The sequence below is a fragment of the Armigeres subalbatus genome, chromosome 2 (assembly GCF_024139115.2).
Source record: "Armigeres subalbatus isolate Guangzhou_Male chromosome 2, GZ_Asu_2, whole genome shotgun sequence".
Classification (NCBI taxonomy): domain Eukaryota; kingdom Metazoa; phylum Arthropoda; class Insecta; order Diptera; family Culicidae; genus Armigeres; species Armigeres subalbatus.
The window spans coordinates 290,718,802-290,745,182 of record NC_085140.1 but is presented as its reverse complement, the minus strand read 5'-3'; the positions used below and the strand labels follow the sequence as shown (position 1 = coordinate 290,745,182).

General features: G+C 41.6%; 2 protein-coding genes across 3 annotated transcripts in view; one reads left to right on the top strand and one right to left on the bottom strand.

The window, feature by feature from the left end:
* LOC134212396 (protein rigor mortis) overlaps positions 1-7,446 on the bottom strand; it is a 49,401-nt gene extending 41,955 nt beyond the window's left edge. Inside the window, exon 1 of the mRNA XM_062690191.1 lies at positions 7,116-7,446. Within this exon, the coding sequence (XP_062546175.1) occupies positions 7,116-7,300 (185 nt within the window). The 5' untranslated portion in view covers positions 7,301-7,446. The remainder of the gene's footprint in view (positions 1-7,115) is intronic.
* A 4,603-nt stretch (positions 7,447-12,049) lies between these two features.
* Positions 12,050-26,381, top strand: part of LOC134212395 (ATP-citrate synthase) — an 86,886-nt gene continuing 72,554 nt past the window's right edge. For both annotated transcript variants that reach the window (XM_062690186.1, XM_062690187.1), the window contains exon 1: positions 12,050-12,385. The gene's annotated coding sequence lies outside the window, so the exon portion shown is untranslated. The remainder of the gene's footprint in view (positions 12,386-26,381) is intronic.

The window sequence follows — 26,381 nt, the reverse complement described above, 5'->3', positions numbered from 1 at the left end:
ATTTAATTGTCGAAGCCAGAGGCATTGCAATTCTGAAATGTGAAGTTAAATTCAACTCCATTATTATTGACGACGATCTTCAGCTACTGATCCGTCTTAAAAATGTGAGAAGAAGGCAATACCAAAGAACTCGCGATCCCGCGTTGAAAGTTATTTGGCGAGATTTGCAAAATGAAATTAAAAAACGTTTCGCTATTCTGAGAAATACCAACTTTGAGAATAATGTCTCGAAGTTGGATCCCAGTTCGAAACCCTTTTGGAAATTAACAAAAATTCTTAAAAACCTCAAAAGCCAATTCCAGCGCTTAAAGAGGGAAATAAAATTTTATTAACAAATGGCGAAAAGGCTCAAAAACTTGCTCAGCAGTTCGAGAGTGCCCCTAATTTTAGTCTAGGTCTCACTAGTCCAATTGAGGATCAGGTTACACGAAGCTTCGAAGACATTCTCAACCAAGATAATGTTTTTGACCCTACGTTGGGAACTAATTTGGATGAAGTGAGATCTATTACTAGAAAATTTAAAAATATGAAAGCCCCGGGTGATGATGGTATTTTCTACATACTTATCAAAAAACTTCCTGAGAGCTCTTTATCCTTTTTGGTTAATTTATTTAACAAATGTTTTCAATTGGCATACTTCCCAGATAAATGGAAAAACGCCAAAGTTGTTCCAATTTTGAAGCCGGACAAAATCCAGCTGAGGCTTCTAGTTATCCACCAATCAGTTTGCTTTCTTCAATAAGCAAACTGTTTGAAAAGATTATTTTAAATAGAATGATGGTTCATATTAATGACAATTCTATTTTTGCTGATGAGCAATTTGGTTTTCGCCATGGGCATTCAACCACTCATCAGTTATTAAGAGTTACGAACTTAATTCGGCTCAACAAATCTGAAGGATATTCGACTGGAGTAGCTCTTCTTGATATAGAGAAAGCATTTGACAGTGTTTGGCATGAAGGTTTGATTGTAAAATTGATGAATTTTAATTTTCCTCTGTACATCATTAAACTGATCCAAAATTATTTATCAAATCGCTCACTGCAGGTAAACTATCAGAATACTAAATCTGATAGATTACCTGTAAGGGCTAGTGTCCCCAAGGCAGCATACTGGGGCCCATATTGTATAACATTTTTACTTCTGACTTACCTGATTTACCACCAGGGTGTCAAAAATCTTTGTTTGCAGATGACACGGGCCTTTCAGCCAAAGGGCGAAACCTTCGTGTCATTTGTAGTAGATTGCAAAAAAGTTTGGATATTTTCTCCACTTACTTGCAAAAATGGAAAATTTCCCCGAATGCTTCCAAAACTCAGCTTATAATTTTCCCACATAAGCCGAGAGCTTCTTATTTGAAACCTTCTAGCAGACATATTGTCACTATGAATGGGGTTCCAATTAATTGGTCTAGCGAAGCTAAATATTTAGGACTTCTGCTAGATCAAAAATCAACTTTTAAAAATCACATTGAGACCGTCAAGCCAAATATGACACATATATTAAGTGTCTATATCCACTTATAAACAAAAAATCAAAACTTTGTCTTAAGAACAAACTTTTGATTTACAAACAAATTTTTAGATCAGCCATGTTGTATGCTGTGCCAATATGGACTAGTTGCTGCAATACCAGAAAGAAGGCACTACAGAGGATTCAAAATAAAATTTTGAAAATGATTCTGAAGTTGCCTCCGTGGTATAGTACCAATGAACTTCATAGAATTTCTAATATTGAGACATTGCAACAAATGTCCTACAAAATAATTTCCAATTTTAGACAAAAATCGTTGCAATCTTCTATTGCAACGATTAACTCCTTGTACTCTTAGTATAAAATAGGTTAAGTTTAGTTTAAGTTGAAAACATTGTAATTCCTACATGGTTCAATTCAACCAGAGGAAAAATTCTAACTGCCAGAGGCAATTGAATTGTATTAATAATAACTAAAAATATGACATAGCAAATAAGGATGATAGTGTTAAGAAAACACGGAACACCTAGTCTAAGAGATGAATGCATGTATTAGATAATTAGCAAATAAAATTAAAAAAAAAAAAAAGAAAAAAAACGAGCAGGACGTGAACAACCTCAAGCTACTTCGAGCTGCTCATTGGACAGCACTAATATATAAAAATAAAACGGACATCATCGTTTTATTTTTGCGAACAAAATACTTCTTCTTCGTCTTCTTATTGGCATTACATCCCCACACTGGGACAGAGCCGCCTCGCAGCTTAGTGTTCATTAAGCACTTCCACAGTTATTAACTGCGAGGTTTCTAAGCCAAGTTACCATTTTTGCATTCGTATATCATGAGGCTAACACGATGATACTTTTATGCCCAGGGAAGTCGAGACAATTTTCAATCCGAAAATTGTCTAGACTGGCACCGGGAATCGAACCCAGCCACCCTCAGCATGGTCTTGCTTTGTAGCCGCGCGTCTTACCGCACGGCTAAGGAGGGCCCTATTAACAAAAAACCACAAAATACCACAGTCAGTCAAAAAGCCGCTTGGTGCGATTTAAAGACTTTTTTAAACAAACACTTGAAAATAAGCAGGAATTTGAAAAAAAAACGATAAAATTAAATATCGATTGAAGACATAGCATTACTATAAATCATTATCAAAACTTTGGATTGCTGGCTAAATGCTGGTGAAAACTTATATAAAATTTAATCAAATCAATATTTACTTAATCAAAGCATTGTTTAGGGACTGATTTGCGATTCGATTCTGTATAATGCAAACGTTTCCTCTAAAACTAATTCCCTTTTCTGATAGAGGAAAGCTTATTCTGTTGGATGCATATCGTTATTTTCTTACTATACTCGCTTCAAAATTTTTCAGTGCGCACGCTCCTGCGGCTCTGGCCTGCATTTTTTAGACAGATTGATATGACATTTTTGTTCAAATATCCCTCTATTAGTTGCACTTAATGGATTAAGAATATATAATCGTTTAGATGGCGTAAAATCAAAGAGCAGAACTTTTTGCACAAAATGTAGGACAACACTGTTTGCCTTCCAATGTTTGTTTACAAAATAAGTTACGCCCAAATCGCAATCAGTCCTGGTTTGTAGATGCTTTTTTCTTTTTTCTCATAATTCATTTCAAATATACAGCCTCGTGTTTTAAAGTTATGATCAGATCTGCTATATTATAAAATATTTTTGGATTATAAATTTTATATAAATATGAAAAAAAAAAATCCCGGCGACTTCATCAAATTCCCGAGTTTTCCCGGCTTTTTCTCGGTGATTTCAAATTCCCGGGTTTTTCCCGGATTCCCGCGTTTATGTCCTTACACATATCGGGCTGTGGCACGTGGCCCTTACGTGAACTGTTCAACTTCTCATAGAACTTTCGTGCGTTATTAGTGCGGTACAGTTCCTCCGTCTCTTCACGGTCTCGATCTTCCTGCTGGCGCTTTTTCCTCCGGAAAATCGAGTTTTGTCTGTTCCGCGCCCGTTTGTATCGTGCCTCGTTCGCCCTCGTGCGGTGTTGCAGCAATCTCGCCAATGCTGCATTCTTCTCTTCTACTAACTGCTCACATTCGCCGTCATACCAGTCGTTTCTCTGATCCGGGGGCACCGTGCAAAGTGCACCGGTTGCGGTGCTACCAATGGCGGATCGAATATCTCTCCAGCCATCTTCAAGAGACGCTGCGCCTAGCTGCTCTTCCGTTGGGAGTGCCACTTCTAGCTGCTGCGAGTATTCTTGGGCTAGTCTACCGTCTTGTAGCCGCCCAATATTAAGCCGCGGCGTCCGACTTCGACGCGTGTTGTACACCGTCGAGAGTTTTGAGCGCAGGCAACGAGGTAGTGGTCGGATCCAATATTCGCACTGCGGTAAGTGCGGACGTTCGTGATGTCGGAGAAGAATTTACCGTCGATTAGAACGTGGTCGATTTGGTTTTCCGTTTCTTGGTTAGGTGATCTCCATGTGGCGTTGTGGATATTTTTGCGGGGAAAGAAGGTGCTTCGGACTACCATTCCGCGGGAGGCTGCGAAGTTTATGCATCGTTGGCCGTTGTCATTCGATACGGTGTGCAGACTATCCGGTCCGATGACCGGTCTATACATTTTCTCCCTTCCTACCTGCGCGTTCATGTCCCCGATGGCGATGCGCGGAATTAGGGCAGTTCAGGTCACGGTATCATAATACCAAAACAAATAGTGTTCATATGGTCAACATAGACTAGTTTTTCTAAGTATTGGCTTTAGTAGAAGCAAAACTTCTGTTGGGGTCCAGTCTTGAGAGTTTAAGCTACCAGAAAGCTCCAGCTGGAGGCCCTAAAAAACTGTACTGCCTTTCTCGCATTTAGACAAGACACTAACCTTGTATGATTCCATATGCTACTCTTATTCGCATAAGCGTCCCATGACAGTTTTATCCAACTTTAATAATATGCCGTTGTTTTCTTCAGTTCAAACTTATTTTATATGAAGGAATACAAATCAGCTATCCTTTTAAATATTTGGCATACTCAAAAACGTTAAAATTTTAATGCTATTTTTTATAAAATTTCTAATACTTTTTTGCCAAAGCAGGCGTTAAATGATAATGTCTAAGAAAAACCCAGGTTAATCCACCTAGCGGCGATGTTGCTTTTCTCGTGCATCATAAAATTTATTGAAAAAAACACATTAGAAAGGTCAGAAAAGCAATATAGGGGAATACATAGCATGTTTTCTATCATTTTGCATATTTGCATGCATTGCCACCATTCTTGAAAAAAAAATTCGGTAATTTTTTTTCCAAGGAAGGACCTTTTGTAAAAAAAAAAAAAAACAATGAGCAAACAATGGAACCGCATTCTCCGTCAAATGCAACTTGTTGCGAGTAAATCGGAAAATGCTAAGTTCCAAAAAGTGTGTCCACGAAATTTGTACACATACACCTGTGTTCAGAATAATAACAGCGGAAGCCGTGACCGATTGAGCTGAAATTTTGACAGTGAACTACAAATATGTTGAAATTTACACATACCAAGTATCATTTTTTTCGAATGACGCGTTCAAAAATTACGCAATAGGTCAAATTGTTTAAAATAATAGCAGTTTTTGTTTTGGAAATATCAGGAACAATTGATTGGAATGTTATCAATTTCAATTGAGGTGCTACGAGACATTAAGTTCTTCTTCTTTTTCTTCTTCTTCTTATTGGTATTACATCCCCACACTGGGACAGAACCGCCTCACAGCTTAGTGTTCATTAAGCACTTCCACAGTTATTAACTGCGAGGTTTCTAAGCCAAGTTACCATTTTTGCATTCGTATATCATGAGGCTAACACGATGATACTTTTATGCCCAGGGAAGTCGAGACAATCCGAAAATGGTCTAGACCGGCACCGGGAATCGAACCCAGCCACCCTCAGCATGGTCTTGCTTCGTAGCCGCGCGTCTTACCGCACGGCTAAGGAGGGCCCCAAGAGACATTAAGTTAATAATTTAAAAAATACAAACTGTGGAATTTGACATTTCTCGAGCAACATATGATTAGGGCCGAAAAACCAGCAAAGCTGAACCGAGAAAAATGAGGTTCAAATTTTCTATGACTAATTTAATTCATTTATTGAAGTAGAAACTCATTTCATTGCCAAAACCATGTCAATACTATACGTAAACGGTTATATTATAACAGCAAATCAAGATTAATTGAAAAACCATCTAAATCTACAAAATTTCAGCTAAAACAAAAATCGCGCCGTTTACTCGCATCACCGGCAACACGTCTGGTTTTTAAGTCGTTTGCTCAAAGCTACTAACACCATCGGATTTGTTTAGATTTGTTAGCCAGAGCAGTTCTGCTATGCGATATATCGAAAACCTAGTAAGAATATACATTTTAAAATAACTTGAAGCTAGTTTTTCTAAATAAACAATATAAAGTTAACGGCCTAAAAACCAAAGCAAACATTCCGCATGGTAGTTAAGGGCGCCAACAGAGGACTTAAAAACCACAACGGTGCAAATGGTTTATGAGACGTTCACTCAAAATAGCAATCAATGTGTTTCTTAAGAGATATCAAGTGTGGAGTTTTAACTAGCATGAAGAATAATTTACAAAGCAATCGTTCATGCCAGAAAATCATAAATCATGGTTTTGGTTTATAAGCCGTAATCATATGTTACGCGAGATTTACATTGGCCAATGTATCAAAAATAAAAACTGCTATTTTTTAACCAATTTGACCTAGTGCGTAATTTTTGAACGCGTCATTTGAAAAAAAAAAAATGATACTTAGTATGTGTAAATTTCAACATATTTGTAGTAGTTCACTACCAAAATTTCAACTCAATTGGTCATCGGGGTACAAAGTTACAGCTGTTAAAAGTTGACCATTTTGTATGAAAAACGGCTTCCGCTGCTATTATTCTGAACACAGGTGTACATACACTAATACAGACATCACCTCGGTTAGTCGAGCTGAGTCGATCGGTATATAACACTATGGATCTCCGTACCTTCTATCAAAAGTTGTTTTTGCCTTTCTCGTATATTAGGTAAAGTAATTCAATAGATAATACTCCAAAAGAAGGCAATTACCGCCCTATGATGCATCAATAGGATTGATTGGTTCTGAAGTTTTGACTAAGTTCAGCGTTCATAATAGTTTTAATCGATTTGAGAAATTGCTGGAGAGTTTCTGTCTAGATTGATAAGAAAATCTAATGGAAAATCTAATTAATGGAAATTATTTTCGTTTTACACCCTGTATCCGAGCCTTCCCCTTAGCCTTACGTTAATATTGCCACAAACTATTCCGCTGAGGTGCGCCCCTCCAAAACAGCTGTTTCAGTTGTACCGTAAAGTATCGAGTAAGTCAATGATAATATTATGATAATGAATGTGTGTGCATTGTAATCGAATATGACATGAATATGAATGTGAAATGTAGTTATGATGAGATTTTGGTTCCTTGACCTTTTAACAAATATAGAAGCGAAAAGTAGTCAAATCAATGTCACAATTTTGTTCGGTGTACCACTCCAGTCCTTTTCGTCCTTTTCTAACCTATGAAATCTGATGTGTTAAAATCAACAATTAAAATCACGGAACCTTTTATTTCACTTTTAGCATAGGAATCATAAATCTAAAGTACTCACGTGGATTTTACGCTGATTATTTTCACCCGGGGCATCTGGTCCTTCATCAGTGGGGCGACATAATTCACGTCGGATCGCGAATGATACAACAGCCCGTTGTCCGGAGTGCTAATGAAACTATTTTGCCGGAACCAGGCCTGCATGTTCGGCACCACAAATTCGTTCATATCCACTTCCATGGTCATTTTTACACACGAGTTAAACTTTTCTAAGGGAATTCCGTGCGTTTGTTACGCTTTACGTTTGGGATTTTTTTGGACGACCGTTAATATTGGATGAAAAAATAAAACCTCACTCAAAACGTATCAGCAAAGATCGACGACGGTCGGTCGGCGTTCTTTTGTTTTGTTTCCCGCATGTTTGCGTCGTCGTCTTTCTCGGATGATGCGGTGTAAACCGATGATTTTGTTTTCGTATTTACGTATTTACCAATGAGTAGATAGAAGGTGAGCAAGAAGACCAAATGCAAGTGTATTAGTGGATGATAGAAAAAGTAAACAGCAAATGGTGACGTACATATTTGTACGGCTTCTTACACGGTAACCAGAATATACTCTTTTAGGACTATAAAGTACGCATAATCATGGAAAAGTGGAACTACTCCCAAAAGGAGTATATTTGGTTTTACTCATTTATGAGTATACTACGCATACGTCAAAATAGGCATACTTTTTACTCCTTGTTTACAAGTAAAAAGTGTGTAATTTTTACTCTCAGAGCAGAATTAAAATGTGTACTTTTTACCCTTCATGTTACATGCACGGATTTGCTTTCAAAAGTCGGTAAGGTTTCTCAAATTAGTTTATTTTGATAAAAAAACATAGAACAGCCATTCCCTGGGTGCTGCGGATAGAACCGCTTTTCTGCGCTCAAGCGAGTAGAGGGATATTTTGAAATCACTCCCATAAACAAAATTATTTTGCAGTTACTCGTCTGTCAAACATTTCCCGCTCTTCGAATTTCTCTTTCCACGCTGCATGAGGGCGCACAAATGCGCTAGACTCTACATGACTTAACGATTGTTTACATACATTCATGCCACAATCAGCTGCTGAATCTCAAGAAATTTCGTAACGAGTGCTTTTTAGTTGCATTCCTACTAATTTTCCACTCGAAATATAATGTGAGAATATTTGTTACAAATAATACAAAACTCAAAAAAAGTTTATTTTTATTTTTTCACCAAATAATAACAATACTTCTCAATAGTAGATCAGAAACGAACATAACCACAATCTTCAATGTTTGGCTCCGGCACAATAGCAAATTTTGGCTTCAGTTTGACAACCAAATCGATTCTATCCGCACCACCCAGGCCATTCCAACAGAACTTTTATTTGTGAAATCATAGATACTACACATTTCAACCTCGTTCTCAACTTATCAGCTTTTTGCGGCACCGTCAGCCTTGCTCAACTTTCTTTGGGCCGAGGCAGCTTCCAGTACAAGTGCCAGATGGGTTGTTCTCCGTCGGAACCTGGTCGCAGAATAGCATGGTACTCCGGATAGTAGCTTGCCGAAGATCGCGACTGAAGCGGTTATCGTTGACGATACTCTTTAGATACCTGGACGCCCTTGTCAGCTGGAACGAATTCCTTGGACCTCTTGTAGACCAATCCGAATAACGGAACGAGCTCAGATTTGTGCTTCTTGATGTACCGGCGTTTAAGCAGGACAGCGGTGCGATCACGGATGGTCAACCAGTTCAGATGAGATTCATATGAATCGGTCTTTTCGGATTACCTACATCCTTTTCCTGACAAGATAAAGAAGGTGTGCGGGTGTTGTGCTGAGCTCACAATTCCTAATCCAGAAGGACAACAAAGATTTTTTTAATATATTTTAAGAGATTTTGAAAACATCAACATTACATACCTCCTTGATAAGCCAAACCGTCCGTATCACACACCTCCGTACATATACAACATTTTCAAACAACTAACTGATTGCAACTATGAAGTTGCGTGCTTGAAATTTTTCTTTTCTTTCGATACACTTCTTTTTACGCATTTTTTAATTTCATCCGCATACCACGAAAAGCGTGAAAAATACTCCCTTGCTAATAACTAGAAGTACGCATAATCTGACGTATAAGCAGTATTCTCAGAAGTGATTGAAAAGTACTCCTAAAATGAGTATTCCAGTATTACCGTTAATGGCTTTTTATGGTTAGGTTTTTCGCCATACACGAAAGGCACGCACAAAGTACACGGATAAAAATTAAAAAGCTAAATAGATTAAATTCTAATCTAAAACCATATTCTGTCTATCCACTCATTGCTTTGCATTATTTTACGATAAGCTGTAAGTGAATACTCTAAGTTTAATCCCTTGGAATGATTATTCCTTTTTTATCTAATAATGATTAAAGCTAATTAATGCAGTAACAAGATCTTTCTCCAAAACAATAACAAAAAATGATAACGTCAGTGAAAATTGAAAGCCCAGCATGCTGTTTCAGAAATGATTTATTACACAGAACTATTTATTTATTATTCATCAAAACTATAACCGACAATATGATCGCTGATAATATGCATATCTCCGGACAGCCAAAAAGGTTCAAATGATGAAGTACCACTGCCGTGCGACGCGGTATTCGCCATAATTTTGTTGGTGACGGTGCAGGCCTGAATGAAGAATTCGTGAGAAAAAAAGGAATGGGAGAAATTGGTCAGTAATTGCAAAAAAAATCAGCAGAAGAAAACTCACATGCCAACGAGGCTTTGATATCCAGCTGAACAGAGGAAAAAAACAATTCGAGCTGCTGTCGTCCGTGTAGTTTTCCAGTATTTTTTTTGAACTCCACGCAATACACCGGAACGACGACGGAAACGGCAGATTTGACAGTCAGCCCACATATTTTCTGTCAAATTTTCAGTTTCCGTCGCCGTTCCATTGAATTGCGTTTGCGGCTTAGCAGCCAAACGTGTTGACGATTATCAATCAGCACAAGTTGCGAATGGTATAACTTTTTCACGCACTATTTGCACAGCACACAACCGACCGGGAAAATTAAATATTTTTACAAAGTCACAAGACTAAAAATGGTCATTCGAAATGCAAATGTTAGCTTAAATTGAAAATAATCTTTAGCAAAGCTTAAATTGTAGGATATGAAAAGATTAAAAGTTGGAAAATGCTGAAAAGGACTAAATAATAAGCTAATCAGCTTTCTCATTTTTCTCCGTGTATATGGATTTCCATACCTTAGTATTCGCTTTGACGCAGCCGCGCTGTTGCCATCTAGCGGCGACGGACGTGTGCGTGAAATCACTGGTTTTCAACATGGTGAAGTATGGGAAGTATGTTTAAAAATGTTATTAACGGTGATGTGTTGAAAACTTTTAAATACGTAGGATTTGAAAAACTACATGTTAGGCTCTAGATAAGGAGTTAAGACATGAGAAGACATGTTTTTTAATAAAAATAATTCAACTTTCGTGTTACCTATATAAAACTAAATTAAATTTCTAACCCAAAATTCTGTCAATTTCTGCGATTGATTTGCTTGCAACGTCTGGCGGAGCCTTTAGTAATCACAACATACATAATGCTGTGTGTGAGAATAGGGAGGGGATCAGATCAAGTATCACGCATTACAAGTAAATCAGTGTTGTGCTTAATCATTATCAGACGATCATGATTGCAATTTTCATGTGAAAACTTCTCACGTGAAAACAGTAGGCGAGTTGTCACCGGCGACAACTTCTCAAATTTTGTGCTCAAACGATAATAAACACAGAATTTTCATTCAATCATTAATCTTCACTAATAATAGCTAATTGTTAACAGTCCCGTTATATCTTCTATTTGGCGTTATAGCTTCATGCTAGTGAGGAAAAAGAGTTCAAAATGTAACGGTAAATGCTTCAAATCAAGACACGATTTTCAAACGATTCTTAATCGCTGGCAAGTTTTAATCACTTGATAATTTAAAAGTAAAATCGCGGGTGAGTTTGATCATTCTCGATTTTTCGAAAATTTGATTTTTCCCAACCCTGCAAGTAATGAACCAATCAATTATTACCTAAATAAATCATTACAAGTGAAATGATTGAGAGTAGAAGCATAAGTTATAGAACGCTAGTCGATTAAATTATTTTGTTAAATTATGCTTCAAAAACCTTCAATTGGCCATAATTTATACATCATATTGTAGTGCATGTTTTGTTTCATCACCAACAACGGTTTGACATTTGTAGTACCAATACTTTGGCAGCCAGGTCGAAGTGACCTAGATGTTAGTCACGCGAACAGGAGCGACATAAGCAATCTAATACTTATGCATCTACTTGATTAAGTCATCCATACAAAAAGTGTTACTGTCGTGCCTCTTAGTGGCCATTTACACTTTTGTTTCGAAAAATCACTACCGAAAATATAACAATTTTCGGTAGTGATTATTCGAAACAAATGTACAATGCTGACCAATGTGGTAAATAAGAAGGTGCTGATGCAGTGGATTCACTCCTTCTTATTTACCAAATTAATCAAAATGCTCGGAACGGTGGGTGCAGTTGACCTTCATATTACTAACACTAACCGCTCGCGCGGAAAACGGGATACAGCAGCAACCGGTGCATTTTCTTGTGGGCTAAGTCAATGTTGGTCCAACGTGTTTGAGCGTGTGTACTCTACATAACGCGCGATTTCATCGGTAAAGTAGTTTTGCGCCGCGTGTTGGAGTTACACCGTCTATTTTGAATTTTCATTCATGAAAATCCGAAGATTTTCACGAATATCCGAAGCCTCCGAGCAGCTCCGACGTTGCTGTCCATGCTGCTGGGGAAAAGAAATAGCTAACGACTGCCCTACGCCATTCGCCAGCTACTGACAGCTACGATTGGGTTTTATCTTTCGAGTGAAGAGTATCATTTGGCACACCACGCGCACGGTGGACGCGGTTGCTGTTGCTCGATGACGGACGGGTCGCCAATTTCCAGTCGGGTTTTTATCTTCGTGTCTTTCGGACGTGACTTTGAAAACGTGCGCTTGTTGTGAAATTGTTTGTATTGAATTTCATCCTCTTATTCGCGTTGTAGCAGAAAGGAAGTAATTCGGAAGTGCTGTCTTTTCTTTCTTGCGTGAGCTGTTCATTAGCTGTCAATGGTGCGGTCTTTTTCTCTCGTGTGCAATTACTAAAAACGGTGACGTCGGGGATTGCTTCGATCGAAAAAGTTATCACTAATCGTGAATTGTGTTGAAGAAAAATACTAAAACGCGACGAAATTGCTTTCGTTCTACCAATCGCTTACTTGGATTATTAGGTACGTCTGAATCACCGTCTAGCCCCCAAAGGGGAGGCTGATTCATTATTTTGTCAAAAGCGAAAACAATGTTCTGCGAGATTGATTACGAGGCAGATGACGGCGATCTCGTATTTTGTGGGGGATAGTATGTTTGCCACAATTTCGTTTTTGGTTTTGTATAGCTTTCAACTACTCAGTTCAGATATTGCATAAATTAAACTAAACGTATAAATGCCGATCGCGACGTAAAGCTTGTGATATCGATGGCAAAATTTACATTTCATATCATTTGAGAGTGGACAGACAACGGTAAAAGCTATATCGAATGTTGCGTTGCGTTTTCACCTCACTTCGATGGATATACGATTGTGTGTGTGTTTCAGGGAGAAAATATAATAGCGATGTTTGTGCTAAACGTCGTCGCATACCGATGATAATACAAAAAATACAAACGAAACGAAAGGCCGTAACCATCGCAGGGCTGTTGTGGTTATTTGCGGTGTTGGGTGCGAATTTAGATGACGCTTGGCGCGGATATGCTTAACTAATAAATGCATAGGAAGTCAGCTGTTACAAATCCGGGACAGATCCCTTTCTTATTGGCTGTGGATTTATCAACTACGAGTCGTAGTCTACGACATTAGACTTTAAAGGTCTACATAAGTGGGTGTTCATTAAACGCTTCATTAAGACTTCAAGGAACCGCCAAAAAGAAATTCGTCTTGTTTCATTGTTTATTTACCACATGATGAACCATGCTGCATTTCGAAAAACCTTTCGATAATTATTGTGGGCTAATGCTCATCACAACATCTAGAGTAGTTCGGATAACAATCTGAGGGACTCCAGTTTAAAAAAAGGAGTAGTAGCAAATAGTAGTGATCTTGAGCTACTTAACATGACATGTAATCACAATTGGGAGCAGCAGGTACTATGTCCAAGGAGTTGACGTCCCCTCGACAGACCACTGCCGGTTGTGGGGCTTGTATTTGATGTGGTGGGATTCCTTGACCTCACCTAAGCATTTGATGTAAAAGCTTCACGTGATTATTCTCAAATAACTAAACTAAAGTAATAGTGGACTTGAATGCATCAAATTTAGTATTAATAATTATGATTTTCTTAATACATAATTCATGAAAATAATATTCAAAACCACGTATAACAAACCGAATATATTGAATGCCTTAGCCACAGCTTGAACGGACGGATTTATGTGAAGTCAAAAAGTTAACTTTATTTAAATAATCATTAGACAATTAGAATTTCGAAAGATTAACAAATACTCATGGTTTATAAGATTTACTGAAGTATCAATATATCAGAAATGTCATAATATTTGTCTGATCTGTTTTTACAAAAACTTTCCTCATAAAAATACCTTGTGGATAATGGTTCACAATGCAAGTGAAAAAAAAATACGGAAGCGAGTTAATTTTCTAAAAAATATCTTGTAATCTTGTAATATCAACGCACCCTCTGACCATAGCCTATCTGCGTTGTATTTAAATACCACTGAGCGATACGTCTACTGGGCAACACGTCCGGTGTGCACTGCACTAAGATCTCCTTAGATGCAACCGGACCGAGATCTTACTTAAGGCTCCCAAGGGTCCGTTTCGTTGTGATATGTTGCCATAAAATAGAAATTTATGCACTTGCTTTTCTAATCTACGGGAATATTTAAATTTACTAATGATATTGATTAGTGACAAGTAAATTCATTCATCGATCAGATTAGAACGAGCTCAGTGCAATTAAAATATAAACGCAATACTTATCTGCAATTCACAGAAGATGTTGGGATTGTCCTTGAAGTAATCACGTTGTGAACACAGACTTCCTGTATTGACGGTGGTTGTTATGAATATGAATACCACTGCTGATACCGGAACAATAAGATTTTCTTCATCACTGGTCGTCTGGAAAGAGGTAGATAAAAGAATTGGGCCGCTTTCACTCGCCGGCCCGCAAAACATTAGTAAGTAATTAATCTTACTACAAAGACAAAAATACAGTTCTAATAATTCTGTCTTATTAATGGATATCACACATGCCCATCTGATACTCAACTTAACCAAAAACATATCCTCAATACTTAATAAAATGATAACTGTATATAGTTTCTATTATTGTCCATATATACCTACTATTCAATCTAGGATTCCAAATCGGATAAATTAATTCAGTTGCTAACTAAAAGCTTATCCTCAACGCTTTGGCTGTCAATAGTCTCCACAATATGAACCTTAAAGGTTATAACTTTGTTCAATCCTACATCTGTTTATATTAAAACTCAATCCTAACTGCCCCGAAACCGCTTTCAACACATAACTGCCCCGAGCACAGCCACTACATGCGACCCACAGGACCCCAATCGAGGACGGCCTACACTATACCGTTGTGAGCTTACACCCTCTCCTGGGCTGTGCGACGCTGAAAACATGCTCCTAACGTTTGATGCCTAAAAATAAAAATAATTAAACTAATTACACTAAATCTTACACTTTTGATCGAACCCGGCTGACATTCGCGTTAAACAATGTGTTCCATGAGTGCTGATCACTCATGATAACGCCCCGAATCGGCGAATAAAATTCGGTTTAACGCAGAGTTTAAACCCTCTCTTGCGCTAAGTAATGCTGAAAACCTAACTTCTAGGAATTTGATTCGTAGAAACAAATTATACTGAAATTGGTGCGTGGCAAAATAAGTTATACTATTAGCTAATTTAGTTAAACCCTGCCTACCCCACATTATACTGGCCCGTTTGGAGTCATCCAGTGGCACTTGGTCTTAGCATTCGTTTTCTTTTTAAATTCTATAACAATTCACCACGCTTACCCCCATATTAGTAATATGTAGAACGAATGTTTGACTATTACTATACATACTAAGTATAGTAAAAGACCGGAAGTAATAATTGGGCCAGCCACCACCGAGTTAATTTTCTTAAAAAAATATCGAGAAAAAAAATGCGTTTTTAAGATATTTAAATGCTTCTAGAGGTACTTTAATTCAAAATTACCAACCGTACGTAGAATGCTTACTGAGGCTCATGAAAATCGACTTCCCGAATTTCAAAAACGGGTTGTGTTCAAAAGCATCATCTCCTCGAAAAAAGTCCCTATGCAAAATTTCAGCTCAATCGGACTTCGTTAAGTGTTCAATCAAAGCGGTCAAAGTTTGACTGTTTTGAAATACGAAAAATTTCGAAATAGATTTTCTTCATGCCAAATGTCTTAGAAATGCATGCAACGTTGAGATCTGAGGTTGACTGAAACTTTTTTTTTTAAACGACGAAATTTTGTGGAACTTGAACATTTTTCGTAATCGTTTTTTTTTTGTTTTTGATGCCCACTATACTGCCGTGAATCGCAAACTTGTCCCATATAAATAGGAAAACCAGCAAAGATGGAACAGATATGCGATTCACGGCAGTATAGTCCACAGAATAATCAAAACATTTCAAATAATTGCTCTGCCGGAACCTCTACCGTGCGCGTACCTTATTCTGCGCACTTTGACACTAAAACATTTTTTTAAATTTTCTTCAATGTTATCATTATATTTACTTACATGTCATCAAAAAGTTGGCAATTTATTGTTGTCATGTGCAGATAATAAAGCAATAATTTAGCGTTGATAACGGAAATATGAAGAAAAACAAAATCGGTAAAATCGAAAAATGTCGAAAAATGGCCGCCATTAGCAGCAGCGCTAAAACGCACGTAAACATTTTTTTCTCGAATTTGAGCAAAAAATAAAGATTTGGACTCATTTTTTCAAAGCGGAGTTCCAAATCAGATTATTTGTTGCTTCAATATGATGAAAATCGGCTTCCAGAGTGTAATATCTATCTTATGGAAAGCATTTTATGTTGCGCAGAATATGGCACAAAATTTAGTTTCTGTTCCTAATTGTGCGCGTGGAATGGATAGGTACAATAAGCCTGGCTTGTCAACCCAAATTGAACGTAGCAACTGTTTTGGCAAGGAAACATATTTCAAAATGCTGGAATAAAACAAGAATAGCAAAAAAATGCGAAGATAGATTATCCGGCAAGAGACAAGGGATATCTGCTACTTGGCCTTGCGCACCACAGCTCCACTGAGCGTTTTTTAAACTTCGAGTTTTCTAATCTAAATGTGTATATCACGTTACTAGCACGAATAATTTTCCCTGAAAAATCGACATCGAAGATTTCCTAGGTTGGCATTCTGACATTTGAGAAAATAGCACTTTGGGCAACATCCGCATTTATGTAGGACTGGTCTTATTATTCGCGTTGGATTACATTTATTTCAATTCCATATAAATATCGGATTTGACAGGAATAATTGCCTTTTCGTCAATGGCGAACTTTAATAAACAAGGCAAAACAGTGACTCGACCATCGACATGAACACAATAACCGATCTGGAAAGTTGTCTAACGGAATCGTCGAAAGCAACTTGTGGTGATGGCGAGCAATCGGATAATGGACTTGAAAAATAGATAAGATCTTTGTGCACATACATCGTACACACATACACGCACACACAGGCATTATCTCAATTCATCACAGCTGAGTCGATTGGGTTTGGGTCCAATTCGCCAGGTCTTATATTTCGTTATAAGTTCGTTTTGGAGCGGACGTTTTTTCGTCTACTTGCGTACGAGAACGGTAAAACGTTGTAGTCAGATAGACTTTAGGAAATATACATGGTACTAAAAACGTGCAAAAGTAATGAAATATTTGTATAAATGTTCAAAACCATTTCATGAGACAAAAAATTACTCAAACTGACTGGTTATTTTTATGCGCAGAATTAGGAACATTGTGCGCAGAATATGGAACATTTCAAAATATGTGCGCAGAATTAGGAACCATATGGCAATTCACAAATCGATTAATAATATATGTTCTTTGACAATTTAATCAAACTTTTGAAGATTCATAGTCTTCCGTGGATTATACTTGCACAACTACTACATAAAGGTATTAATAAATCATTATAGTTTCTCGATAACAACGATTTTGTTTCAAAATTTTCTTAAATGCGTAGAATATGGTACCTCCACGGTACACTAGTTTATAATTTTGGGTTGTTCTACATAAATGCTCCAGATACGATTATTTTTCACATAAGGCTTGATCACCATGACTTTTCGAACATAGTGTTTTTTTGGGACATCCTAATTCTCTACTCATGAAATCTCGCTTAACTTTTCAAAAGGTCCTAAGTAACATTTTTGACGTAAACTACGTCTAAGAGGAAGACTCTGATACAGGGTGACAAATGAAAATTTCCAAATCCGAGACCGTCACGAAATCATGTAAGATTTTGAACGTTAATAGCGCATTCATCTTTCGATGGATTTTGAGATTTATATATCAATCGACTCGGAAACTCACCACCAATTTTCCAGTTATATTGAAACATTTGATTATCAACGTTAAAGTAGGGTATTGGACCATTTTGGCAGCACCTCTTTTTCCTGTTCGCAACGTTAGTCTCATTCGGCCGTCGTTCAGTGTAGTTGGTTTTGGGCTCTTCTTTTTTGTGCGGTGCTTCGCACCAGTTTGCCACAAAAAGTAGGGCCAGAGAAATGACCGCAGTCGGCGATATATACATACAAGCGCAAATTTGTGCAAAGATAGGATGATCGATTGTTAGCAAAGGCAATGCAATGTCATAATGCGATAATCGCAATGCAAATGAACAAACATGTTCGATTCACCGATAACTTAGGAAAATGGTAAGCCATTTTATGATAAACTGTAAATTGTAAATTATATGTTTATTATTAAATATGCGCCAAAATCAAAAGATTTCAATTCAATTTCAATTAATTCAGGAAGTTTGAATGCACTTCAGATACTCTGTGGGTACAATCATGCGGGGCTTATTGTATACGGCTATAGCTTCGGAACACATACTTTATTGAAACGGGCTATAGGTTACAATAGAACTATTACTTTCTTGCTCCCGGATCTAAGATTCTTGCAATCATATTAATAATATGGTTGCACGAATATGTTATCCATAATGCCACTGCCAGATAGTGGGAGTTAGATTGTAATAAAATAGCACAAATACCTTATTCCCGTCCGCAGCGTTTACTACTCTGGCGCATCTCAACCGAATGGCTTGGTTTTTGGTACCGTTCTGACTCAAATCCCAAATATGACTCATATTCCGAACACTGACGTTTTAACGCCCTAAAACTAAAACTGTCATTGGTTTTCCGCACTGAGGATCAAGATAACAAACAAATTCAAACTCCTGTGGAGAAAATTACACGAATAAAGTTAAAATGGGCTTTTAAAAGCTAAAGTTCGGAATATGAGTCATGTTCGAAATTTGAGTCAAAACGGTACATGGCTAGTATTTGTTGATTTCTAGTTGGCGCAACCGGGTTTTATCGACTCGCGCTTCTTTGTCGGACTCAACAATACGACTATCCCTTCTCTGCCAACTATTCCTGGTCACTCCAAATAACAGAAGGCTGAGATTCTGCCAAAGGTCCAAGGCTCGTATTCTTCCACCAGTGATGACTCGATGCTCTGACTACCATTGGACAGAGGTACCTGTTTGTCCGTAGCCAGAGCAGACCCAAGCAACCAGAAGTTCGGATTTTACTTAAATTTACTCTTAACCGAACTAATTGGTTCACTATGGTTCACATCAAGTTCACTTAAAGTTCCGTTACATACAAAAAATAACTTAAAATGAGAGCTGATTAAGCCAAAATAGCCCTTCTTATCCGAACTTCTGGTTGTTTGGGGAGATTCTTCTGTCTGTCGTAAAATCGCTAAATCGTGGTACACGCACTCACCAGTATACAGCCCCAGCAACAAACACATCGATCACAGTAACTTATATATGCCCGAATTCTCTCACAATATGGTTACTTCAACAAGATTGGCTCAACGTGTGCTGCTTGGGATATCATAACCATGTAACGCTAGTGAGTTATTTTTATTTCAGAATAGTATTATTTAATAAACATACTCCACTATATCCACCTATATATTACTACAAATAAACTAGAATAGTGGGCGAAAATTTGGAATGAAACTGAATCCCTACTAATTTTACTCTAACTCAAATGCAACAGTTGGAATTGCGAAAAGCATTATTACCACTTGGGGTTTTAAAGTTAAAATTTTAAGTTATCGTACCGTCGTCGGGGATACAACGGGTCAAATGGGGGTGAGAATGGGTCACTGTTTCAACTACATAGAATGCTTGTAGAATAGATTTCTCGCGTGATTTTTGAAAACGTCGTAAGTCCAAATGAGAGACTCAATTTCATTACACTTTTTTTTGATAATATCTAGGCTAGTTTAAAATTTGTTGCAATATTTTCACCTCAGCACACTAGACAAAGCTATTTTCTTCAGATCGGTGCTGGAAAATCCAATGTGAATGTTAGTATGGCCTTGTAATAATCGAAAAAGAAAGTAAACAAAGAGAGCCTCTCTTTTGGACTTACGACGTTTTCAAAAATCACGCGAGATTTAATGTATCTGAGAACAATAAAACTGAATTATAAGTGACGTTTTGAACGATTTTGTTATCCGACCTCCAGACTGTCGGTGAGGGCTCGGACGTCTCCCCTGACTACTTTATCCAACTTTTTTTTTTATATTTTAAGTTATGGTAATTTTGTTCTAAACCAGTGACATAAGTAATCGAATGAATTATCTTAGAATATGACTACATTCCTCAATGCACCAGACTGTTCTACGTAGTTTACGTTGGGCGGTCGTGTCTTGTACATAACCCTTCAGATTTTTTCATGATCTAATTTGAATATTGCAATCAACATATTTCATGTTAATCTGTTGATTGCAATATTCAAATTAAATCATGAAAAAAATGTTACTTAGGACCTTTTAAAAAGTTAAGCGAGAAATGGTGAGCAGAGAAATGTTTTCAATTATAACTGAGGAAGTACTAATAGAATACTAAGTTGAAAAGCAGGCCAAGTTCTAGTTAGAATGTAAAGCCATAGAAGAAGAATAAGACACGTACACACATACACACACACACACACACACACACACACACACACACACACACACACACACACACACACACACACACACACACACACACACAAACACATACAGCTGAATCTGAATCACTGTGCACCTGCCCAGCAACTGCTGTGGCAGGCGGTCTCGGAGTCGAGGATCGATGTCGCCCTCCTGTCCGACCCATACAACGTCCCTGCCGGCAATGGCAACTGGCTGGCGGACGGGTCTAGGTCGGCGGCAATCTGCACAACGGGAAGGTACCCCTTTCAAGAGGTTGTACACTCATCCGCGGAGGGTGTCGCGATAGCCAAGATCAATGGGGTGTTCTATTGTAGCTGCTACGCCCCACCAAGGTGGCCAATGGAACAGTTCAACCAGATGATCGACAGGCTATCGGCCGACTTAGTAGGTCGGAGCCCGTTCGTTATAGCGGGAGACTTTAATGCTTGGGCAGTGGAATGGGGCAGCCGCTGCACCAATCAGAGGGGACAAGCGTTACTCGAGGCACTTGCTTGTCAATGACGGAGCCAGTAGCACATTCCGTAGGAATGGAGCCGAGTCATTGATAGATGTAACGTTTGTCAGCCCCAGTCTGGTCTCGGACCTGGACTGGAGGGTAGACGAGGGCTACACCCATAGTGATCACCTAGCAATTCGCTTCAAGATCAACTATGGTGTGCAGCGTCCGAGGGCGGGTGATCCCTGTCAGGTCCGTGGGTGGAAGACCAATCACTTCGACAGCGAAGTTTTCACCGCGGCCCTGGGACTGGAGGCCAACACCGACAGTCTAAGCGGGGATGCGCTGATAGCTGTCCTATCACGCGCGTGCGACGCTACTATGCCGAGGAAAGCCCTGCCAAGAAATGGCAGACGCCCGGTATACTAGTGGAGTGCCGAAATTGCAGCCCTACGATCAGCCTGCCTCAAGCCTAGACGTAGGACGCAACGAGCCCGAACCGAGGAGGAAAGAGCGGTCCGCCGGGAAGTGTTTCAAGCTGCGAGACTGGCCCTTAACAAGGCCATCAAGAGCAGCAAGAGAGCGTGCTTCGACAACCTGTGCGAGGGTGCCAATGCGAATCCGTGGGGTGACGCCTATAGGATCGTGATGGCCAAAACCAAAGGGGGCTCTTCACCCCCCGAACGGTCACCGGACCGGTTGGCGAGGATTATCGAAGTACTCTTCCCGTCCCGAGCCACAAGTCCGTGGCCTCCTCCTGCGCTGCAAGGCGCTGGAAGTGTGGCCGAAATGGTGGCTCCGGTGACGAATGAAGAGTTACTCGCAGTGGCTAACACCCTTGCGATGAACAAAGCTCCAGGCCCCGATGGAGTTCCAAACAGTGCACTCAAGGCAGCGATCATAGCGAACCCGAACATGTTCAGGCTAGCTATGCAGAGATGCCTGGATGAGTGTTGTTTCCCTGAGAGATGGAAAAGGCAGAAGTTGGTACTGCTGCCGAAGGCCGGGAAGCCTCGGGGTGACCCATCGGCGTACAGACCAATTTGCCTGATCGACACGACGGGTAAACTGCTCGAGAGGATCATCCTCAACAGGCTCACCCCGTACGCAGAGGGTACGGATGGCCTGTCGAGTAACCAGTTTGGTTTTCGGAAGGATAAGTCCACGGTGGACGCTATCAATTCAGTCCTCAAGACTGCAGAGGTAGCGATCCAACGGAAAAGGCGAGGAATTCGATACTGTGCTGGGATGCCATCGCGCTCTCGTTACACCGGCTTAGCCTGCCGGTGGGACTGTACCGGATCTTGGAAAGCTACTTCCAGAACCGTGTGCTGCTATACGAGACCGATGCCGGTTAGAAAAGTGTTCCTATTACCGCAGGAGTCCCGCAAGGGTCAATCCTGGGCCCGGTACTATGGAACCTGATGTATGACGGGGTTCTGAAGCTAAAGTTCCCTCCTGGTGTGAAGATCGTCGGCTTTGCTAACGATGTAACCCTAGAGGTCTACGGGGAGTCAATCCCCGAAGTAGAGCTAACCGGGAGACGTCGCGATCACTTCAAAGCGAAGTCTGAAGATTCTTGGGGTCATCATAGACGGCAAGCTTACCTTCGGTAGCCATGTCGAATATGCGTGCAAGAAGGCTTCGACTGCTGTGGCGGCATTATCGAGGATGATGTCCAACAGCTCCAAGGTGTGCGCCAGTAGGCGTAGGCTACTGGCAGGCGTTGCCGCATCTATTCTTAGGTACGGCGGCCCGTCCTGGGCAAAAGCACTGGGGGTAACCAGTTACCTGCAGAAACTGGAGAGCACCTACCGCTTGATGTGTCTCAGGGTGATATCGGCCTACCGCACGGTATCGCGCGACGCATCCTGCGTGATAGCGAGTATGATGCCAGTCGGGCTGGTCATCCGGGAAGACGAGGAGTGTTTTGACCTACGTGGCACCAGAGGAGCCCGCGAGCGTACCAGGGTGACTTCGGTTGCCAGATGGCAGCGCGAGTGGGATAACTCCTCGAAAGGTAGGTGGACCCACCGGCTGATTCCTAACATATCAAGCTGGGTGGGGAGACCCCATGGGGAGGTTCACTTCCATCTGACACAATTCCTGTCAGGCCATGGCTGTTTCCGACAGTACCACCACAGGTTTGGGCACGCGGAGGTCCCCGTCTGCCCTGACTGCCCAGGTGTTGACGAAACTGCAGAGCACATACTGTTCGTATGTCCTCGTTTCGACGTCGAAAGAAGAGCAATGCTAGACGTTTGCGGCCGGGACACAACTCCGGATAATCTTATCCAAAGGATGTGTCAAGCGGTGGAGAAGTGGAACGCAGTCTCGACTGCAACCACTCAGATTGCCTGCAGCTTGCAGAGAATCTGGCGCGCCGAGCAACAATCGACAAGCATGACTAACTTGTGATTGGTTAGTTAGAACGAATGTGCCGAACGCGAAGAAGTGTGTTAATGGTCTGCCCTTGCAGAGGTAATGGCGCAGCGGGTGGCAACCGAGATCGTCACCTCGAAGCATGGCAGAAGTGTGAATGAATAGGTGTATGTATGGACTGCACACGCCGCGCTGGGAGTAGCGCAGGAATGTTGGTTCCTACGACTACTGATACCCCGCGGCGTGGCAGAGGAGTGTGGGTGAGCATCCAAGTCAGTCTCACATGGTACGAAAGGAATGAGCTGAGTCGAGTTGAGCTAGTCTCATATGGCATGAACGAGGTGAGTCAGACTCACATGGTATGTCAGAAGTGGGAACCTAAGCGAAACGTCCCACAAGGGATGCCAGAGGGAGTGTTAGGTCGAATGACTCGAGTAGTATGTGTCAGCGCGAACCGAATGAAAGAGGTGAGCAGTCTCACATGGTACGATAAAGGTGGGCATACAAGTTAGTCCCACATGGCATGAGAAGGGTGGGCACAAAAGTTAGACCCGCACGGCATTAGAAGGGTGGGCGCACAAGTCAGACCCATAGGAGCGTTAGCGTGTGTGCAAGCATGGAGTGTATGAGCATGAATCAAGGGTTTGGGTGGGCATACAAGTTAGACCCACATGGCATGAGAAGGGTGGGCACACAAGTTAGACCCGCACGGCATGACAGAGGTGCAGCAGAGTATGTAGGGTGTGTTTGAGGGTGCGATAGAGCGAGCACCCAAGTCAGTCTCGCATGGGACGGGTGCCTGTGTGAGCGATAATAAGCGAGTACGTTTAGTACTGCCATCCCCCAAAAGTAGTACTGGGAGATAGTTCCTGGGGGAAACGATGGTGGAGCCCAAGGGAGTTTAGTCGGTATTACCGGTATGGTCGAGTCCGACACTCCAGTACACTTCCGTGTGGTAGTTTGGCAACTACAATGCACGTGTACTGGGTTAGTGTGTAAATGCATTCTCCCTTGTAAAAAAAAGCACACACACACACACGGGGCAGCAGGGACTTTGTCCAAGGGCTTGACGACCCCTCCCCATGGCCACTGCAAGTTAGATCGGGACCATCATCCCTAACACCTAATCCCAAGGCGTCAAGCGACCCGTGCCGAGGGGATGCATGGCCAGGGGGGTGAAATAATATGCTAGGCCTTTAACGGAGCCTGTGTGGTACCTGGGCACCCTCCACAGTAATTGTCCCTTACCGTGCATGCTGGGCTCTGGCGTGGTGGACCTCTTTTCCCGAGCAACTCGTGGAACCAAAATGGAAAACCAAGTCAATTCTTCAATTAGTGGTAGTGGTGTAGGCGACAACCCCTTCGCAAGAGGTGGGTTGTTCAGGTCTCCGCCTAGGAGGCCAGAGGCAATAGTTGGCAGCTCAGTGCGCAGCGCCAGCGTGGGTCACTCAACCTTCCTCTCGGCTAGAAAAACGCCGGTAGGGGTTATTGACGGCCCATGGCTTGTGGAGGCGATGAACCGCAAACGCGATGGGCTTTCGGCCTTCGACAGCTGGACGCCATCATCGACTTTGCGTCATCGAAGCATAATATCAGCAAGGACCTCAAGAGGAGCTTGCAGAAACTTCGAAAGTCGATGCTGGACGCCAAGCTGGAGAGGGCGGTCGGGACGGCCAAGTGTAAACCCGTGAAATCGGCATAGTCGAGGTCTACCCAAACTGAGGCCCAAGGATTCGCGGACTCGGGCAAGGTCGGATCGACCGAAGGCGTGCCAGCGAAGACGGTGGTGCCAAAGTCTACCCAGACTGAGGCTCAAGTATTTGCGAGTACGTCGGGGGTGACTGCTCCAAAGGAGCAGACACAAAAACGGGGGAGACAGTCTCCAGGGGATGAGCTCCCTGGGGGCCGCTCCAAAACGCGGAGGGTTACTACCCCGAACAAGGGTAGTGGGGCTGGGAAGCTGAACCCCGGTCAGGTACCTCCAAAACCGGGGGAGGAAGGACCTGGAAAGGTCCGTCCACTCAGGAAAGACGGTGGTAAGGGGTTACGGCAGGCTGAAAGTTCTCAGCCGCACCAGACCAGGGAAATAGAGGGGGATGACGCCTCCTGGACCCTGGTCAAGAACAAGAGGAAACCGAAGACGTCAAGGGCCGAAAAGAAGGCCCAGGCGAATGAGGGTAGCAAGAAGTCTAGGGTAGGCGCCAATCGCTCCAGGGGCGATGCCCTAGTCATCACGGCGGACGAGGCTAAGTACTCGGATGTTTTGAAGGCGATGAGGAGTGACGTCATGCTCGGTAAACTCGGCGCCGACGTACGTCGAATAAGACGTACCCGGATGGGCGAGATGATACTCGAGCTGAAGCGGGGCGTCTCGCAAAAGGGCGCCGCCTACAAGAAGTTGGCGGAGGAGGTCCTAGGCGAGACGGTCAAGGTGAGGGCACTCACGACGGACGAGATCACTGAAGTCGAAGAGCTCGTCACGGCACTGCGGCGACAGTGTGAAGTGGAGACGCCCACCGCAGCCGTTCGGCAGGGACGCAGGTAGCATTGGTTCGGCTATCTGCAGCGGACGCCTCCAAGGTAGTCAAGTTAGGGAGCGTCAAGGTGGGATGGTCGGTATGCCCTGTGCGCATATACGAGCAACCCGAAGTTTGCTTCAAGTGCCTGGAACCGGGGCACAAGCAATGGGACTGCAAAGGCCCTGACAGAAGCAATCTCTGCCGACGCTGCGGATTGGAGGGACATAAGGCACAATGCTGCACGAACCCTCCCAATTGTTTGATTTGTTCCAGCAAAGCTGTGAACAGCAAGCACCCCATGGGGGGTTCGATGTGCCCGGCGTTTAAGCGTGCTGCAAAATCAAAGTGCAGGTAACGCAGCTGGCTTGCTCGGCCTCGCCCGAGTGTTTGGTGTGCGCAGGTTTAGAGGAAACGGCGGAACACGTGTTGGTCGTGTGCTCACGTTTTCGCGCAATGCGTGACCACATGCTTGCCACATGTGGTCTGGACACTACCCCGGACAATCTAGTTCGGAGGATGTGTAAAGATGAAGTTGGCTGGAACGCCGTTTTATCGGCTATCGCCCAAATCGTCTCGGAGCTACACAGAAGGTGGCGCGTGGACTCAAGGATGGCTAGTTCAGGCGCA